The following is a 17,016-nucleotide window of genomic DNA, read 5'->3' on the forward strand; positions in this document are numbered from 1 at the left end:
GACCCACAGTATTATTATTTTAAAACTAACAGCATAATCATAGCAAGATTTTGCCTATGGAGAAATCATAATAGCACATACGTTTAATGGTCTTCTCAAATACAATTAGAGGCTCTCTAGAGATGGTCACTAAGCTAAGAACACTGACCTGTTTAACTTTCGTTTGATATCAAGGTTACTCTCCCCAGAATACACAGATTCAGGAGATAAATAAAAACAACAGGCTTAAGGTAAAATGGAGCAGGAAAAATAAGTAGGGCTTTATATTCGCATTAGTTTATTCAGTAATTTTACTGAATAAGAATGTGAAGACATGAGGTTAACCAAGAGGTATTATGAGAAATGGTGATCAAAGGATTTTTTCCCATAAAGTACAATTTAAAGTAAAAGAATGATATTCAGTGAAGAATTCTCCCTGCCTTTTAAGATATTTAATAATTAATTCTATAATACATAACCTTGATTTCTTTAGTCTACACACAATTTCACAAAAATACTGACAATATGTTAGGGATATACATATGTGAAAAGCCCAGTCTAAGAAGAGTGAATGGACTAGACATTCAGCGGCTGGGTCATACTGACTCTGGAAATCTCCCAATTTTTAAAAATTAATTAATTAATTAAAAATTGAAGTATAGTTGGTGTACAATATCGTATAAGTTACAGGTATACAATATAGTGATTCATAATTTTTATTTTATTTTTTTTAATTTTTTTAAATTATTTACTTTATTTAATTTTTGGCTGCATTGGGTCTTCGTTGCGGTGTGCGGGCTTCTCATTGCGGTGGCTTCTCTTGTTGCAGATCACAGGCTCTAGGTGCACAGGCTTTAGTAGTTGTGGCTCGTGGGTTCTAGAGAGGAGGCTCAGTAGTTGTGGAGCACGGGCTTAGTTGCTCTGCGGGCATGTGGGATCTTCGCAGGCCAGGGCTCGAACCCATATCCCCTGCATTGGCAGGCGGATTCTTAACCACTGCACCACCAGGGAAGCCCAATTTTTATTTTTTTAATTTTAAAAGATATTTATTTGGCTGCATTGAGTTTTTTTTTTAAATTAATTAATTAATTTATTATTTTTGGCTGTGTTGGGTCTTCGTTTCTGTGTGAGGGCTTTCTCTATTTGAGGTGAGCAGGGGCCACTCTTCATCGCGGTGCGCAGGCCTCTCACTGTTGCGGCCTCTCGTTGCAGAGCACAAACTCCAGACGTGCAGGCTCAGTAGTTGTGGCTCACGGGTCTAGTTGCTCCGCGGCATGTGGGATCTTCCCAGACCAGGGCTCGAACCCGTGTCCCCTGCATTGGCAGGCAGATTCTCAACCACTGCACCACCAGGGAAGCCCTGCATTGAGCCTTGGTTGCAGCATGCGAGATCTTCATTGCAGCATGCGGGATCTTTCCCGCATTGTGGTGCGTGGGTTTCTCTCTAGTTATGGCACATGGGCTCCAGAGCACGTGGGCTCAGTAGTTGCAGTGTGCAGGCTCTCTAGTTTTGGCTCATAGGATCCAGAGTGTGCGGGCTCAGTAACTGTGGCGTGTGGGCTCTCTAGTTGTGGTGTATGAGCTCCAGAGTGCGCGGGCTCAGTAGTTGCAGCATACAGGCTCTCTAGCTGTGGCACGTGGGCTCCAGAGCGCATGGGCTTAGTTGCCCTGTGGCATGGGGGATCTTAGTTCCCTGACCAGGGATCGAACTCACGTCTCCTGAACTGGAAGGTGGATTCTTAATCACTGGACCACCAGGGAAGTCCTGATTCATAATTTTTAAAGGTTATATTCCATTTATAGTTATTACAAAAAATTGGCTATATTCCCTTCCAATTTTTAAATTCTAATCTAGTTAGTACTAGATTATAAAAGACTTTCATTTACCTCTACCTTTAACTTTCAGAGCAATTAGAGTGTACATTCTCAAGTGTAAAAGGAAAACAATCATTCACATTTTACTACAGTATTCAATTTCATTGTAACACTCACTAAAACAAAAGATTAACACAATTCCTTTTATTCTGATTCAAACTCATTATCTTTTATCAAGAGCATAACAGTGTAAGATTACTTGGCAGTCTCTCATACAAAATGTATTTCAGAGTAACCCCAAACAGTCTTAGTTGATGAGGTAAAGGTCTTCTTTACAGAACTCCTGCTAATAAATGTGGAAGAGAGGACAGAATTAGAAAATCACCATTTTGCCACAAAGAACGCTGACATGATCATCAATGGGGTCTTTTAGCATCACTAGAAGTAGGGTAGCCAGACATAGCAGGCCTCTGGATGTGATGCAATATTAAGCATCTCCTAAGCATTCTCGCCAAAAAACTTAAATCTGTTTTAATCAAGCCTCTAGAGCTAACTTCCATTTCTAGGAAATACAGGGAACAGAGCAACAAACTGACACTGCGATTTAAGTGAACAAATCCCAAATGTGAGAAGTTCCACAGGACAACTGACCTGGTTCCTGTAACTAGTCCATGACACACAAAAAAAAGTGGAGAGAGAGGGAGGGAGGAGGAACTACCCTAGATCAAAATAGGCATGAGAGACAAAATGACCAAATGTAAGCTGTGGACTTTGAATCCTGGTGTGAACAAGCCATCTCTGAAAAAGATATCCTTGAGACAACTGGGCAAAAGTGAATAGGGTCTAGTTATTAGATGATACCAAGGAGTAAGTGTTAATTTTATTAGGTATGAGAATAGCATTTTGGTTCTGTATGAGAATAGCATTTTGGTTCTGTAAGACAACACCCTTATTTTTAAAAGATGCATATAGAAGTATGTCAGGAAACATGTGCAAAAATGTCTTGGATTTGCTTTAAAATACCTCAGCAAAGAAGGTAAAAGAAAAAAGGAAAAATGAAACAAATGTGGCAAAATCTTGATAACAGTAGAATCTGAGTGATGGGCATATGCGCGTATGTTGTACTAATTCTCTACTTTTGAGTGTATTTACAATTTCCTATAATAAAAAAAAATTAAAAAGAAGAATCTCACTAGCAGAGAAGCCTGAAAAACACTACAGGTAAATCTATTAAGTAATATTAATCTTGGGTAGAAAATAAATGGATCAATGAAAAAAATTTACGTGGCAGTTGCTTATTTAGAAATCGAATGAGTTATATGGCAAACATAAATTTTCCCTTTTTATATGGTTAGTGCTATCGACTGTACTATATGACACATGTCCTCCCCAAATTCACATACTGAAACCAAATCCCCAATGTGATGGTATCTAGAAGTGATTAAGTGATGAGGGTGTCACCCCCATGAATGGCATTAGTACCCCTATACAAGTGGCCCCAATAAAAAGGACCCCAGATAGCTTCCTCACCCCTTCCACCACGGGAGGACATAGCAAAAAGACAGTGAAAAGTACCGGCTATGCACCAGCAAGTCGGCCCTCCCCAGACACTGAACCTGCTGCCACCCTGATCTTGGATTTCCCAGCCTCCAGAACTATGAGAAATTTCTGTTTGTAAGATACCCAGGCTATGGTATTTTGTTATAGCAGCCAGAACAGATTAAGACAGTCAGACAGCTATGAAATATAAAGTTTTATTCCTGAGGTAGCTTATACTACTGAAAACCCATGGCAAAGAACAAGCAGTTTTACAGGATACATTAAAAAAAACTTTTAGGAATGCAACTGTCTGTTTCCTCTCCTCAGAACTGTGTAATGCTTTTATATAATTCTGGAGTTCTAAATAGATGGTGGTAGTGAACTGAAATAGAGAAAACTGAAACACAGAAAACAGAATTCACAGCTGCATTTTGAACTGAGTGCTGTGAGCTTTGGATTATCCAGGTGGACCCTAAACCCAATGACAGTGTCTTTATAAGAGAGAGAAAGAAGAGAAGACCATGTGAACATGGAAGCAGAGATTGGAGTTATACAGCCAAAAGCCAAGGAATGTGTGGAGCCACCCAAAGCTGGAAGGAGCAAGGAAGGATTGTCTCCTAGTTTTTGGAGGGAGTGCAGCAGCTCTGCTGACACTCTGATTTCAGACTTCTGGCCTCCAGAACTGTGAGAGAATAAATTTCTACTGTTTCAGGCCATCAATTATGTGGTAATTTGTTACAGCAATGCTAGAAAACTACACAGCCCCTTTGCCCATTCTAACAAGTCATTTTTATTTACCTCACTTTTATTTACTGCAGTAGTTCAGCAATGGTTAATTACTTCAAGAATATCAGAAGAAATAAAAAATATATATGCTCCCCAAATCTCTCCTTATTTTCTAGCCATTTTCTGCAAAGGTCTCAATTTCCTTTATCAATAGTGTTCCAGGGAACTCCCTGGCAGTCCAGTGGACTTGGCGCTTTCACTGCCGTGGCCCAGGTTCAAGCCCTGGTCGGGGAACTAAGATCCCATAAGCTGCTTAGTGCGGCCTAAAAAAAAAAGTCTTCCAAAAGTGCCATTGCAGGATAGCATCTGAATAGTAAAGAGCTTGTGAAAGTTGACAGTATCAACTGAGACACTTGGTGGGTTGGAGAATGAAGGCCTGGGTTCTAAACCTGGCTCCTGACCTTGTGAACCTGAACAGGTTACTTCTTTGACCATTTGTTTTATCATCCATAAATAACCCTTTGAGGGTTGCTGTAAGGAGTAAATAAGCAGTGCATTTAAAGATACTGACATAAAAGGATTTTACTATAGGTTAGCTAATGTGAAAGATGATTTTCTGGGTACAATATTCTCCCTGGCTATTGATACACTGTTCTATGATACAAAAAAAGTCTTTCTCACTACCACAAAATTTCCTCTGGACTGTTTACAGGGACAATCAATAAGTTTAAGTAAAAATTTTTATTTAATTATAGCAAGGCATGAGATTTCCAACATATCGCTGAAGAAGTTTTCCAATTTCTTTCGCACTAAAGGAAAAGAATGAAAGCCAACACCTTTGATTTACCTTCCCACCAATTTTCCATAAACTATATTAGCTCATACTTCAGTGTTTCATTATTTGCCAAACTCTTTCTTTTAGTCCAAGATGAAGAGCCTATTTGTATATTTCAAGTTTATACCACTGAGCAAAATTTTTCATGCTCAGAATTGGGAGAGAACAATAAAGAGACACAGGTAATTTATAATTTTTTGGTTTGCCTAGATGAAGTTAACAGACAGGTATTGCAGCACCATTCAATCTCCAAATAAAAAAATATTTTAAGATAACATAAAGCATACTGATAGACTGTTGGTGAAGTTATTAACACTGTCATCAAATGAAATGAATGCTCATATTATACTTGCAGTGCCATATTTGTACTTCTTTTGTTCTCAGTTAAACGTTATGACATTAAGTTTGCTAAAGAACTGTAACTGATACAAACACCCGTCTACTTAGGAAAACATAAATAACAGACAAAATGAGACACAGATTTTAAGATAACACACATAATTAACGTTCTACAGAAGCCTGTGGTTTATAGGACCAAGCTTTATGACAAGATGAAAATTTGTACTAATCCAAATGACTAAAACTTTAGAAGAAGAAAATGAAAAGAAGAGGGAAACCTCACTTCTAGAAGAGTCAATAAATGAAAACAAGAACAACTGAAAGCAGGTAAACTGGAAGTTACTTATAATATAAAAACATTCACTATAGTTACTATAGTAGTAAGCAACCCTAATACACCTAACAGCATTGAATCCATAAAAATTCAAGTTGCATTACACTTTTTCAGAGCAAAATCACAACTTAACATGAGGTTCACTTGTAATACTATCTAAAAAGTAGCTTCCTTTCCTTGCCATTCAGGCTTGTTCCAACTCAAGCACCATGGAGGTGCAGAGCAACTGTCTGGTGTCATACTGTCCTTATGTCGGGTGCAGGGCCCAGGCTGGCTTTCCCAGGCATGGCCAACCAAAAGTAAGGCCACTGGTCAGTTGTTCCTAGGCCAGCTGGCATGGAAGAAAGTGTCTGATTCCCACCTCCACAGCAGACAAGGCTCAGCCAGCTGGCTTTCAACCGACTGCACTAGTTGGAGTGCTCACAATTCTTTTCAAACCATCTGGCATTCTTTTTGAATCCTAAATTTACCCAACACTACACTCTGATGTCTGAAATGCTCAGATAATTGGAGGAGTCTCCACTGCCTACCCAGATAAGAAAAGAAAGGGGCAGAGTAACTGCTAAGTCAATTACTTTAAGAAACAATTTCTAAAATTAAAAATCAAGACAGATAATAAGGGGTATAGATAATTTAACACGCAGAAAACTTTTAAGAATCCCTTAAGGCTGGCTGGACACAACTCTCCCTACTTTGAACTTCTACAGAGCCTGTCTTTATCCCTCAATGTGGCCCTTGGAGTGGATTTTGTATTGCTACATATATTTATCTTCCCAGCTAGCTAGTAAGTGAAAAGAACAGTATCTTATGGCCACTTTAAAAAAATCTATTGATGACATTCTGGGTGTTTTAAAAGTTCCATTTCCAGAAATAAGAAAACTTAATGAGGAATAACATGAATTAACATGCAGAAGGAGCCTTACCTCTGGGCAAGCCAAATAAACAAAGAACAGAACTTGGCTTGAAATAAAAATATTTTATCAAGTGACCAAAATGATTTCTCAAATGACCAAACTGCTGGGAAGTGCTATAGGGTGCTCATCTGTCAACTGCAGATCATCTATCATGTGGGGTAATCTGGGGAACAGAGAGACAAGGAATCAGAAAAAGCCCACAAAACTAAAAACAGGAGAGTCACATTCATAGCCAATATACTCTAGGAGATATAAGTACTTCAAACAAAAATATTACAGTGACCAAGTCAGATCAAATATTAGAAACCAGAGAAGGGTATACAAACAATAACTATAATTATTTTTCATTGCATTAACTGCCATGCCAAGTACCGAGTTTAGCATTTTACATGTTATCTAATTAGGCACACACAACCAACATATGAGGTGGGTACTATTCTTATTTCCACCTTGCAGATGAGGAAACAGAGAGGTTAGGAAACCTGCCCAAGGTCACATGGCAAAAAGTGAAAGAGCTAGAATTCAACTCCAATCAGTCTGACTACAAAATCCAGGTGCAAGACTGCCAATGTTAAATTATACTTGTGAAAGAATGAAATGTAAAGTAACACAGGTAAAATTCAATCATTAATACAGTCTTCATAATTTTTCAATTTTCAAGTGTAGCAAAAAGTAGAGAATAATTTAAAAAATAAATGAAAATTGACTTTCTTGTTGGAAATTTTTAAAAAGAGTATTCTACCAGGTTAAAAATGTCAGTTATGCCTTTTTTGCCCATATATTGAGTAGGTACTTGTGTCAATTGTTGTCCTAGGAACATAGTGGTAAACAGGATAGATGAGTTCCCTGCCTTCCTGGAGCCGACTTTCCAGTGGGGGCCGTAGACAAGAGACAAAAATATTCAGTCAACAACAGAATTTCAGACAGTGATACATAGTACAGAAGATATAGGGAGGAAATGTAGACTACTCTTTTGAAACATTTAACCATGAAGGTAAACAGAAGGGGATGGATATAAGGTCAGGGGAAAGTTGTTTTGTTGTAATTTTTTGTTCTGTTTTTAAAGATGGGCAATATCAGAGCATGTATGTATGCTGACATGGGTGGTGCCCTGGAAAGTTGTTGAGGATGTGAGAGAGGGCACAAATGCAGAAGTCAAGTTCTTGACTAGCTATGAGGCGGAATATGGTGGGGAGGCAAGTTGGCCTCTGACAGCAAGAAAACAGGGATCCTAAGCAAGGTGGATTTATAGATTTGGTGAAGGGAGGATGAGGGGTATCTGTCTGATAACTTCTAAACCCTCAGTGAAGTATGCGGCCTGCTTACCGGAATGGGGAGGGGTCGGCTGCTCATGAGTTTAAAGACTGGGGAGACATTAAATAATTATAGGCAAAAAGATCTTATTAAGAATCTGGTAGTTTTTTGGGGCAGTGATGAGAGTCTACTACAGATTTTTGGTCATGTATCTGAAGTTCTCTAGTAATATTCAACCACTTATGTGCACCTATGGGAAAGCTAGATGAGGAATAAAGCAGCTGTAAATAGAAAAAAATTCATGGGTAAAAAAATATTTAAAAATGTGTATCCATGAGATAAACACTACGTCACTGACAATGTCCAAACAAGCCATGGTCTATGTAACTCCATTTGCCTCCATCTTCTTATCACAGAAATTCTTGCCAATAATGTATTTGTCTTTAGTCATGACATATTTAATCATGAAGCTTATAGATTGTTTCTTTTTGGTCATAAATGGTTCTGTCACTTCCTAAAGTAGATTTTTTAAAAATGCAACTGATGGTTGTGTAGATTCCAGAGGTGATTACATTTCAATGCTGGAAGAAACTTTCTCTGGTGTTAACTGATATTTCCAGTTAAAAGTAAACTGATGATTCCATTTAAAAGTAAAAAACAAAAAATAAAACACCCCCTCAAGGTGGTTGCTTTTGATCATCCAACTGTACTCCTAAACCATGATGTTGGCTCAAGACCCAAAACATCCTGGGGAGCATTTATGCCTGCACAGGTTCAAGGAGAGGAAACAAAGACCACACCTCTTGATGGAGGCATGTCAACACCATAAAGAATAGCATATTGGGTGAGATGGTGTGTATGTCTATGTGTACATATATATAGGTATTTGGGGAAAATACTATCTGCCCTTACGAGCAAAAGAAAAGATGTCTCGAGGAACACCATGAAATGTCAGAACACCAGGGATAAACAGAAGATCCTAAAGTCTTCCAGAGTGGGAGGAAAAAGGGAAATGGGGATTAGAATGGCACTGCACTTCTCAATAGTAACACTAGAAGCCTTCAAAAGAGGGACAATAATTTTCGATCTACAATTCAATATCCAGCGAAACCACCATTCAAGTGTGATGGTAAAATGAGGACATTTTCACATATGCAACTTATGAATTCAGGAATGAATTTCAGAGTTTGTAGATGCCCTTTCTCAGGAAGCTACTAAAGAATAAGGAAGACACAGGATCCAGGAAATCAAGGATCCAACATAGGAGGAAAGCAAAGAGAATTCACAAGGTGATAAAAAGGCAAGTCCTATATAAGAGCTAGGAAAAAGAAATGAAACAGATTACCTGAAAATATTGAAAGATGATAGGTTCTGTCATAGAATTTGAGGACAACTTTGTGACTGGTAAAAAGAAAACTAGGCAAATGAAAAACAAACAAACAAAAGTGGCAGTTGTTTAACTCAGGAGAAACAAAAGTTGTACAAGAAAGAAAACGTAATACGTATCCTGCAGGCTCATCTGTGAATTATAGGTACATTGTCACAGTCATATAAATACTGAATACTGACTTGACTGGAAACTGTAAAGTATAGGTATGAGTGGGGGATGGAAGGATGGTTGTGTGGGACAACTAAGTCCTCAGCTTCCAAAATAAAACTCCATAGATAATATCCAAAGGTGGAAAATCAAGGAATAGCAGTTTAAACATTAAAAATGAAATAAAGGTAAATACCAGAAAGAACTGCTAAGAGTTCAAAGTGATTGAACCATATGAAACCACTGATTTTTGACTACTTCCCTATCTAAAAAATGGCAATTTCATACAGTTTAAACTGCTAATACATTATAATGACATTACTTTATTACTGATTTTAGAATAAACTGCCATTTGAAACAGAAAACATTATTATTATTATTATTTTTTGGCCACGCTGCATGCAGGACCTTAGTTCTCCAACCAGGGATCAAAACTGTGCCCCCTGCAGTGCAAGTGCGGAGCCCTAACCATTGGACCATCAAGGGAATTCCCGGAAAACAATTACTGATAGAAAATGCTGGGAGGATAATGTATCCCAGTTTAGGTAACAAAGTGTCATCATATATACTATTACCATCACTAACATAACAATATTAATATTTCTAATGAATATAAAGATTATATTTATTACTAAAACAGCATTTAAAATAATGTAACCTATTTTGACAATATAGATATTACTTTGGAATTTTTCTTCAATCATCATACTACAAAAATGCTAAACTATGGGTTGGTAAAAATTTTGATTAACAGAATGCTGAATAACAAGGCCAAGATGTTTTTAGTTTCCTTTGTTGATACAAACAATAGCTAAGTCACTCTTGAAAAATTAAAGTTCCACAATACTGTGGCACTATGCAAGCCTATTTCAGTGATAATTCCGGTTACATTACTCTGTTTATCTACGACTTCCCCTTATGATTTGTTTTAAGGGGATTTCTTAAAAAAACAAAAAACAAAAAACCAAAAACTTATGCTGGCAGTTCATAAATTATTGGGGTTGCTTCAATATTAGTGACACTACTTAATGTAGCTAATGAAGCCCTCATTTTTAAGTTAGCTTATTTTGAGTTAAATTCATTTACATTAAAATTTTACTTAAATCTTACATCATAAAACCAGAACTTCTCCAAATTGAAAAATCAACTTTTATTGATTTTAACTTTTACAAAAAAAGAATTTGATCATGTTAACATCAGGTAAGATTTTTACCAAGAATAATGGATCCCGTTCCAACCAAATGGAAAATTTCCCCTTCAAATTAGAAGCAAATGTTTTTAACAGACGGAATATACATAAACAGATGCTATGGAAGACTGCTTAGTTTAGCTTTCATTTTGCACTGAAAACTACCAGGAATTAAAATATATGTGATTAAAAAATAATCTTAAAGAGAACCTTAAAACTGAATCAATTCAACTATTCATATCCTCTAATAAGCTCCTCTTAATTTTTTTTACCGTTGCTATTTTGAATCAAAAGATCATAAGAAAAATATATTTTGGAAGTATGTTTCTTATAGTAACAGAGTTTAGCTAATTTCCTGTCAGTCTGCAAAATTATAAGTGTAAAAAAGAAACCGAAAATGCAACCGTCTTCTAAAACTTATAAAATCTGGTTTAAAAGAGAAAAAGGTCCAAGTGAAACAGCAAGGAATAGCTGGTGCTATTACAGTTGCTTCTTTTTAATTGGTCCACATCAACTGTGACTCCTCACAACTTCACCAAGACAACAAGTCAGGCAGTCAGTCCCACAGAGCCAAAGTCTGTGGGAACCTGCAGAGCTTCCTCCTCTCTCTGGGGATGACGACGATAAAAGGTGATCTGTTTTCCAGCAGTCCTGTAAGCGGAGCCATTGAGCTGGGCTGCACAACCAGACAACAGAACACAGGGAAAATTCAGATCAAAGCAAGGGCGCATGCCAGGGTAATATGCTATAAAGCCCTTTGCCAAAGCATTAAGGGGAAAAAAAGCAAGGAGGTGGAGAGAACCTGCTGGACCACCTTCTTATTACACAGGGAGGCAGGAGGAAACAAAATCTGCCTGTACTGAGGAGCTGAGAAAACAGTGTCCTAGAGATACCGGAGTATTTCTGTATATGTGTATATCAATATACAGACATATTACCAATTAACTAAAAAGCAGTGTTCTATATGTACTAGGGTATTCTCATGTACACACATAAGAGTATATGACCATTAACTAAACCCCCAAAACCAAGTGTTCTGGATATACAGATATATTGAGGATATAGACATATATTTTCAATTAACAAAACCCACTGGTTTTACAGAAAGAAACAAAGAAACGCTGTTTGAAAGAATGTCAGAGGCAGAACTGGGTGAAGATCTGATGAAGTAATATATCTCTTTTCCTCATACCCCTTTAAATGACCTCCGATTCTCTCATTTCAGAGGGGACACACACACCATCAGGTCTCCGGAAACAAAAGAGGCTCCTTAATTCTCCGGCCTGTGGAAGCACACACGCCCCCCACTCACAGATATGAGGCCAGCTCCTGACTTTCATTAACGAGTAAACCGAGGCGATAGGTCTCACCCCCGACCATAGCTTACACACAGTGACAAACGGGCACAGGACAGACGCCACAAAGAAAGGGGAGGAGCAGACGGGGACCAGGAAAACACTGCCACGCCGCGCCCCCCAAGGCGCATTCCCATCGCCAACAGGGAGGCAGACGTCCTCGCCATCCTCGTCCTTGCCTCCCTGCTCATCCCAGCAGCCTCCCACGCCCGGGGACCCGACGCCCGGCACGGGTTAGCGAAGCGCTCGGGGCTCCGCGAACATTCCTTCTGTGACCTCCCGGTGACAGCCCCGCGCCTCCCTTTGTGCGGGACTCACCCTCTGGCTCGGGGCGGACCCTCCTGCGCACCCCTCCCGGCCTGGGGCCGCTGTCCCATCCCTCCCAGCTCCCGGCCGAGGCGCCGAGAGTGTGAGTGGGGGAGGCTGGCGCGGGCCCCACGGTGTCCTCAGCACCCCAAGCCCGAACCTGCCCCGTCCGTTAAGCCCCAAATCCGGGGCGACGGGCCTCGCTTGCTCACTTACTCTGTCGTGCCGGCAGCGGCGGCGGCGACCGTGGTGGGACCGTCAGCTCCGGGCGGTGAGCGGCGGGCGTCAGTCGGCACCGAGCGGGGCTGAGGTGGCAGCGGCAGACTGCCCGCGGCGCCCCGGCGAGGGGCGGGCCCGGAGGGGGAGGGGCGGGCGCCGGGCCTCTCATTCATGCAGCGGGGGCGGGGTGAGGGACCCGGATGCCCGGGCAGTCCCGCCCACCTCCCTGAGGTCGCCCTGGCTTCGGAGTCTGTAGTGCGCAGGCGCGGCTCTCCGTGGTCCGACACCGCCCCATCAGCTGGGGATGTCTCAGGCTAGAGCGGTGGCCTTCTCCCTCTTGTGTTTAGTATTTTTGCATGTCCTATAAACATTTTTTAAAAATATTTATTTATTTATTTATTTGGCTGCACCGGCTCTTAGTTGCGGCATGCGGGATCTTTCAGTTGCGGCATGTGGGGGTCTTTAGCTGAGGCATGCGAATTCTTAGTTGTGGCACGTGGGATCTAGTTCCCTGACCAGGGATCGAAACCAGGCTTCCCTGCCCCGCATTGGGAGCACGGGAGTCTTAGCCACTGGACCACCAGGGAAATCCCTATAAGCAATTTTTTAAGTGAAAGCTTGGAAAGCCACCTCCTTCCTAGCATCCAGCCCGCCAGCATCCTGGGGACACAGGAGTGGCCATTAGTCTGATGGGTAAGATACACACCGCCCCCTTCCTCCATCTGTGTCATGTGCAGCAGGTCCTCTCAGACCTCTGAGACCCAGAATCTGCCCAGATAGTGGAGAGGAGTGTGTGCAAGAAAGAGTGCATTACTTTGTTTATTTGCGTTGACCTAGTCTCTTCAGCCCCCAGCTCCCATTCCACAGAGCAGGCAAGAAATTGACCTTTGTTTTGGGGGGTTTAGCCCTTCCTGTAATACCAAGGCCTAGGGTCTAGCTAATGCAGCTCCAAGATCAGGGGAGACCCCTTGTCTTTGGCAGGCTGTGTATTTTGCAGAGACATCCTCCTGTTTCCAAACCCTTGGCCCTGCCACTCCTGGGCCATAGAAATCTTTTGTGCTACTGGGAGTCTGCAAAGACCTCACAGTCATCTCCTCTGAGTCTCCTCAGCTGAGTGTGTGGGCACTGCAGCTCAGGGAAATTACAGAAATGATTGCCCACTTTCCCTCAGTCCTATGTCCCCCTTTGGGGTTCTCCTTCCTTCTCCTATCCTCCAGCCCCCCTCAACATAAACCATAAACAGCTCAGGTGCTTAACTTTGGGAAGCAAAGGTCATTGTGGAAAGTGCCTGCAGGCAAGTTCCTTCTGCTTTGGCAAACCATAAATGTCCAAGGTAAGGGGGGAGGTAAAGACAAACATCCGAGAACATCTTGAGAAGTAACCCAATGGTCACTGTCCCCCAAGGCAAAAGATGGGTGGAGGCATGTGCTGGGTAGAGTGTGGCGAAAGAAAGGGTTCCTGTCAACATCTATCCCCCCACCGCTGACTCCAAGAACTTTGGGTTTCTTTTCCCTTCTCTCCCTTCCTTCCTAGCTCAGTTGGAGCAGGTACCAGGAGGGCCTTCTGAACTCGTTTGCTGATACCTCTTGCTCTGTCTAAATCAGGCCTCCTCATCTCTCTCCAGGTCTACTGCTGAAGTCTCAATCCCTTCTCATGAAAGTCAATTCTCATGATATGCAGATCTGCCCACGTTATTATCTTTTTCTCTTTCCCTGCCCCAGTGGCTCTTCAGCCCTTATTTTCCAGCCATTTCCAGAGCAGCACCAGGGTGTTTCACCTTCAGTGCCTGTGTTCCTGATGTTGCCTTGATTAGGGAAGCAACATTTATCTAGCAACACTCAAAAGTCACGTTTTAATGAAGTCTTCCTTCCTGCCCCCACCTTGTTGACAAACTTTCTTTTGGAATCCCCACCTGTGCTCTGTACCTATTTCTCCCTCAGCACCAGCCACACTTAGGGTTCCTACTCATTTGCATATTTTCTTCCCCAACCAGAATGTGAACCCTTCCACAACAGGAACAGTGTCTTCTGGAGACCTAGCAGGTGACTGGCACACAATGGGTATGCAGTGGTTATTGGAGGTGGTGATGTTTCCTGGTGGATCAGGGAGGCTCTACATGGGACAAAAAAGCTGAACTCCCTTTCATTTCTCCTGCCTTCCCTCCTTCCTTCCGCGGCCCATGTTAGCTAGGAATTTGCTAGTCCAAACAGGCTGTAGAGTAAAGGGTGGAGTGGCTCCAGCTTCTTGTCCTTTGTCCTTATAAAAATCAGGAGGGAGAGATACAGAAAGAGAAAGTTTAAGGATGTAAAGAGAAGGGGCCATGTTCAGTTGCTATTTTCAGGGAGACCCATCATATTAAAATTCTGTTGAGGCATCAGCTAGCCTAACTGCCGTTTGGGGTCAGGGAGAAAGTCTCCCCTTGGGACTGGACACGTGGAACCTGGACTCACAGTTTCCACAATTCATAAGGCAGGATCCTGCCCTTCTGTCTCTAGCAGTGAATTGTTCCTTGTTCCCTTTGGGGAAGAAATCAGTTTTTGGTCTCCTGGTGTCTTCAGCTGGAGATTCACTGACTGATATGCGATCCTATCTGCCTAGTGGCGCAGAAGTTTCTATTGATGTTTCCCCCTCACACCTCCCAACCACCCCCGTACTACTCTAGACAAAATGCATATGGTGGGGTATGGGTGCACTAAGGGGGGTCTGGGCAGTTTAGGTGGTTACCCCCAAACAGCAGGCATCCAGAACTTGAAGTAGTGGCTTTCTCAGCTAACATGTTCCCTTGTTCCACATGAGAGGGCAGTGGGCACAGGGGTGGAGCTTCAGAGGATATCCCTCTTTCTATCTCTCCTCTCCCTAGTCCTCTCACATCTTCTTCCTACATTATATTTCCTTTAAAACATTTTCCTTGTCCCCAGTCCATTTCTCAGAAAACTCTGCCCCTACCCACACGGTCAGAAGTCCTTCAAGACTCCTCTACCTTCTGGAAAAGAAATGACATCTAATTTTAAGTTAAATGTTTGTGCCTAATTTTGGAACAACAGCTTTATGGATGGTAGCTATAGTGGGATCAGGGGCTGATTTTAGTCATCTTGGATCTGGTGTTAAATACAAGTTTGTTGAATGACTGCCTGACTGATAAAGGCAAAAATCAGTCTTTCACATAGAAGCTAGAAATCCAAGGTTGCCCACAGCCTGACCCCTCTGCCTGTCCTTCCCACCTGGTGGGGCCTATCCATCTGTTGAGTGGTGGGCATTATCCCAGAAAAACATCCTTCATATTGACAAATTACTTGGCTGCTTAATTATCTAGAGCTCTGAATGGGAGTCCCACCATTTCTGTGAGAACCTGAGGTGTGCTCTTGTGTTCCCTCAACCCCTCTGTCTGAGAATTTCAAAGAGTCTCCTGCTGGGACCCCTCCTGCTAGGTCCCTCCCAATGATCCTCATCTCCTCACAGACCATGTGAACCTCCAAGTGGGGTGTGATCCTGCCCATAGAGGGATGGAATTGCTTGTCAGTGCAGGATATGTGTGCATGATTGTGACACAGTGTGAATAGGGGAGGAAGTGTAGGTTCCTATGTGCATGGTAGTTTGGGTCAGGCTGTGTGTCCACTCTTGGAGGTGGGAGCCAGGGATTATTTCTTCAGCCACCAACAATCTGTGTTACCTTTCTGGCACATGCAGGCCCAAATACCCAAACAGAACTCAGAGCTTCTAAAAATATAAATGTGCAAAAATTGGGAGTGGACAAGGTGGCACAGTAAGAAGACCCTGAGCTTACCTCCTTCTACAGGTGCACCAAAATTACAACTAATTACAGAGCAACCACTGATGAGAAAAACTGGAAGGCTAGCAAAAAGATCTTATACAACTGAAGTCATGAAGAAGAAACCACAACAAGACAGGTAGGAGGGATGGAGATGTGGCATAGTCAAGACCCATACCCCTGGGTGGGTGACCCACAATGGGAGAATAATTATGATTGCAGAGGTTCTCCCCAAGGAGCAAGGGGTCTGAGCCCCACATCAGGAGTCCCAGCCCAGGGGTCCTGCACCATGAAGACTAGCCCCCAGAATGTTTGGCTTGGAAGGCCAGAGGGCTTTGGGAAACAGATTCTCTACTCTTAAAGAGCACACACAAAATCTCACATGGTCAGGGACCCAGGGCAGAGGCAGTAATTTGAAAGGATACTAGGTCAACCCACCTGCTGATCTTGGAGAGCCTCCTGGAGAGGCAGGAGACAACTGGAACTCACCCTGGGGACACAGACTCTAGAGGCAGCCATTTTGGGGAGCTTGTTCTACCATGAGGATGCTGGTGCTGGCAAGTGCCATTTTGGAGTCCTCTGTCTAGCTTATTAGCACATGAGCACAGCCTTACCCACCAGCCTGTTTGCACATGTACTGGGAAACCTCAGGCTAAGCAGCTAGGCAGGCAGGGTCACAGCCCCACCCACCAGCAGGCCTGCTGCCTTAAGACTGTCTGAGCCCACAGCTGCCCCAGAAGGCCCAGGATCTGGCCCTGCCCACCAGTTCACCAGCACTAGCCACAGACTTCTGGGGCTCCACTGCTAGCCATTGGGACCCAGCCCTGCCCACCAGTAGGTCAACTCTGGGACACCCACAGCCCTGTAGCCAGAGACCTGGGGACTTGACTCTGCCCATCAGCAGGC

At 42.3% G+C, this 17,016-nt stretch overlaps 1 protein-coding gene and 1 long non-coding RNA gene across 8 annotated transcripts in view; both read right to left on the minus strand.

Moving 5' to 3' along the window:
• The window catches only part of RNF24 (ring finger protein 24), a 169,114-nt gene that overhangs the window by 134,351 nt on the left and 17,747 nt on the right, over positions 1-17,016 (minus strand). For 2 of the 7 annotated variants that reach the window (XM_082431928.1, XM_082431930.1), the window contains exon 1: positions 12,339-12,426. Coding sequence is in view for 3 of the 7 variants with exons in the window: in XM_082431925.1 (XP_082288051.1) it covers positions 12,339-12,514 (176 nt within the window). In the remaining 4 variants the exon portion in view is untranslated. The other 5 variants (XM_082431925.1, XM_082431929.1, XM_082431931.1 and 2 more) reach the window with 5 other exon arrangements.
• Positions 10,220-12,128, minus strand: LOC309646008. The gene is made up of 2 exons (XR_014255164.1): positions 11,774-12,128; positions 10,220-11,137 (listed from the first exon to the last, which is right to left on the minus strand). It is a non-coding gene; the product is annotated as an uncharacterized lncRNA (long non-coding RNA).

This window comes from Balaenoptera physalus, assembly GCF_965194825.1.
Source record: "Balaenoptera physalus genome assembly, chromosome: 16".
Taxonomy (NCBI): Eukaryota; Metazoa; Chordata; class Mammalia; order Artiodactyla; family Balaenopteridae; genus Balaenoptera; species Balaenoptera physalus.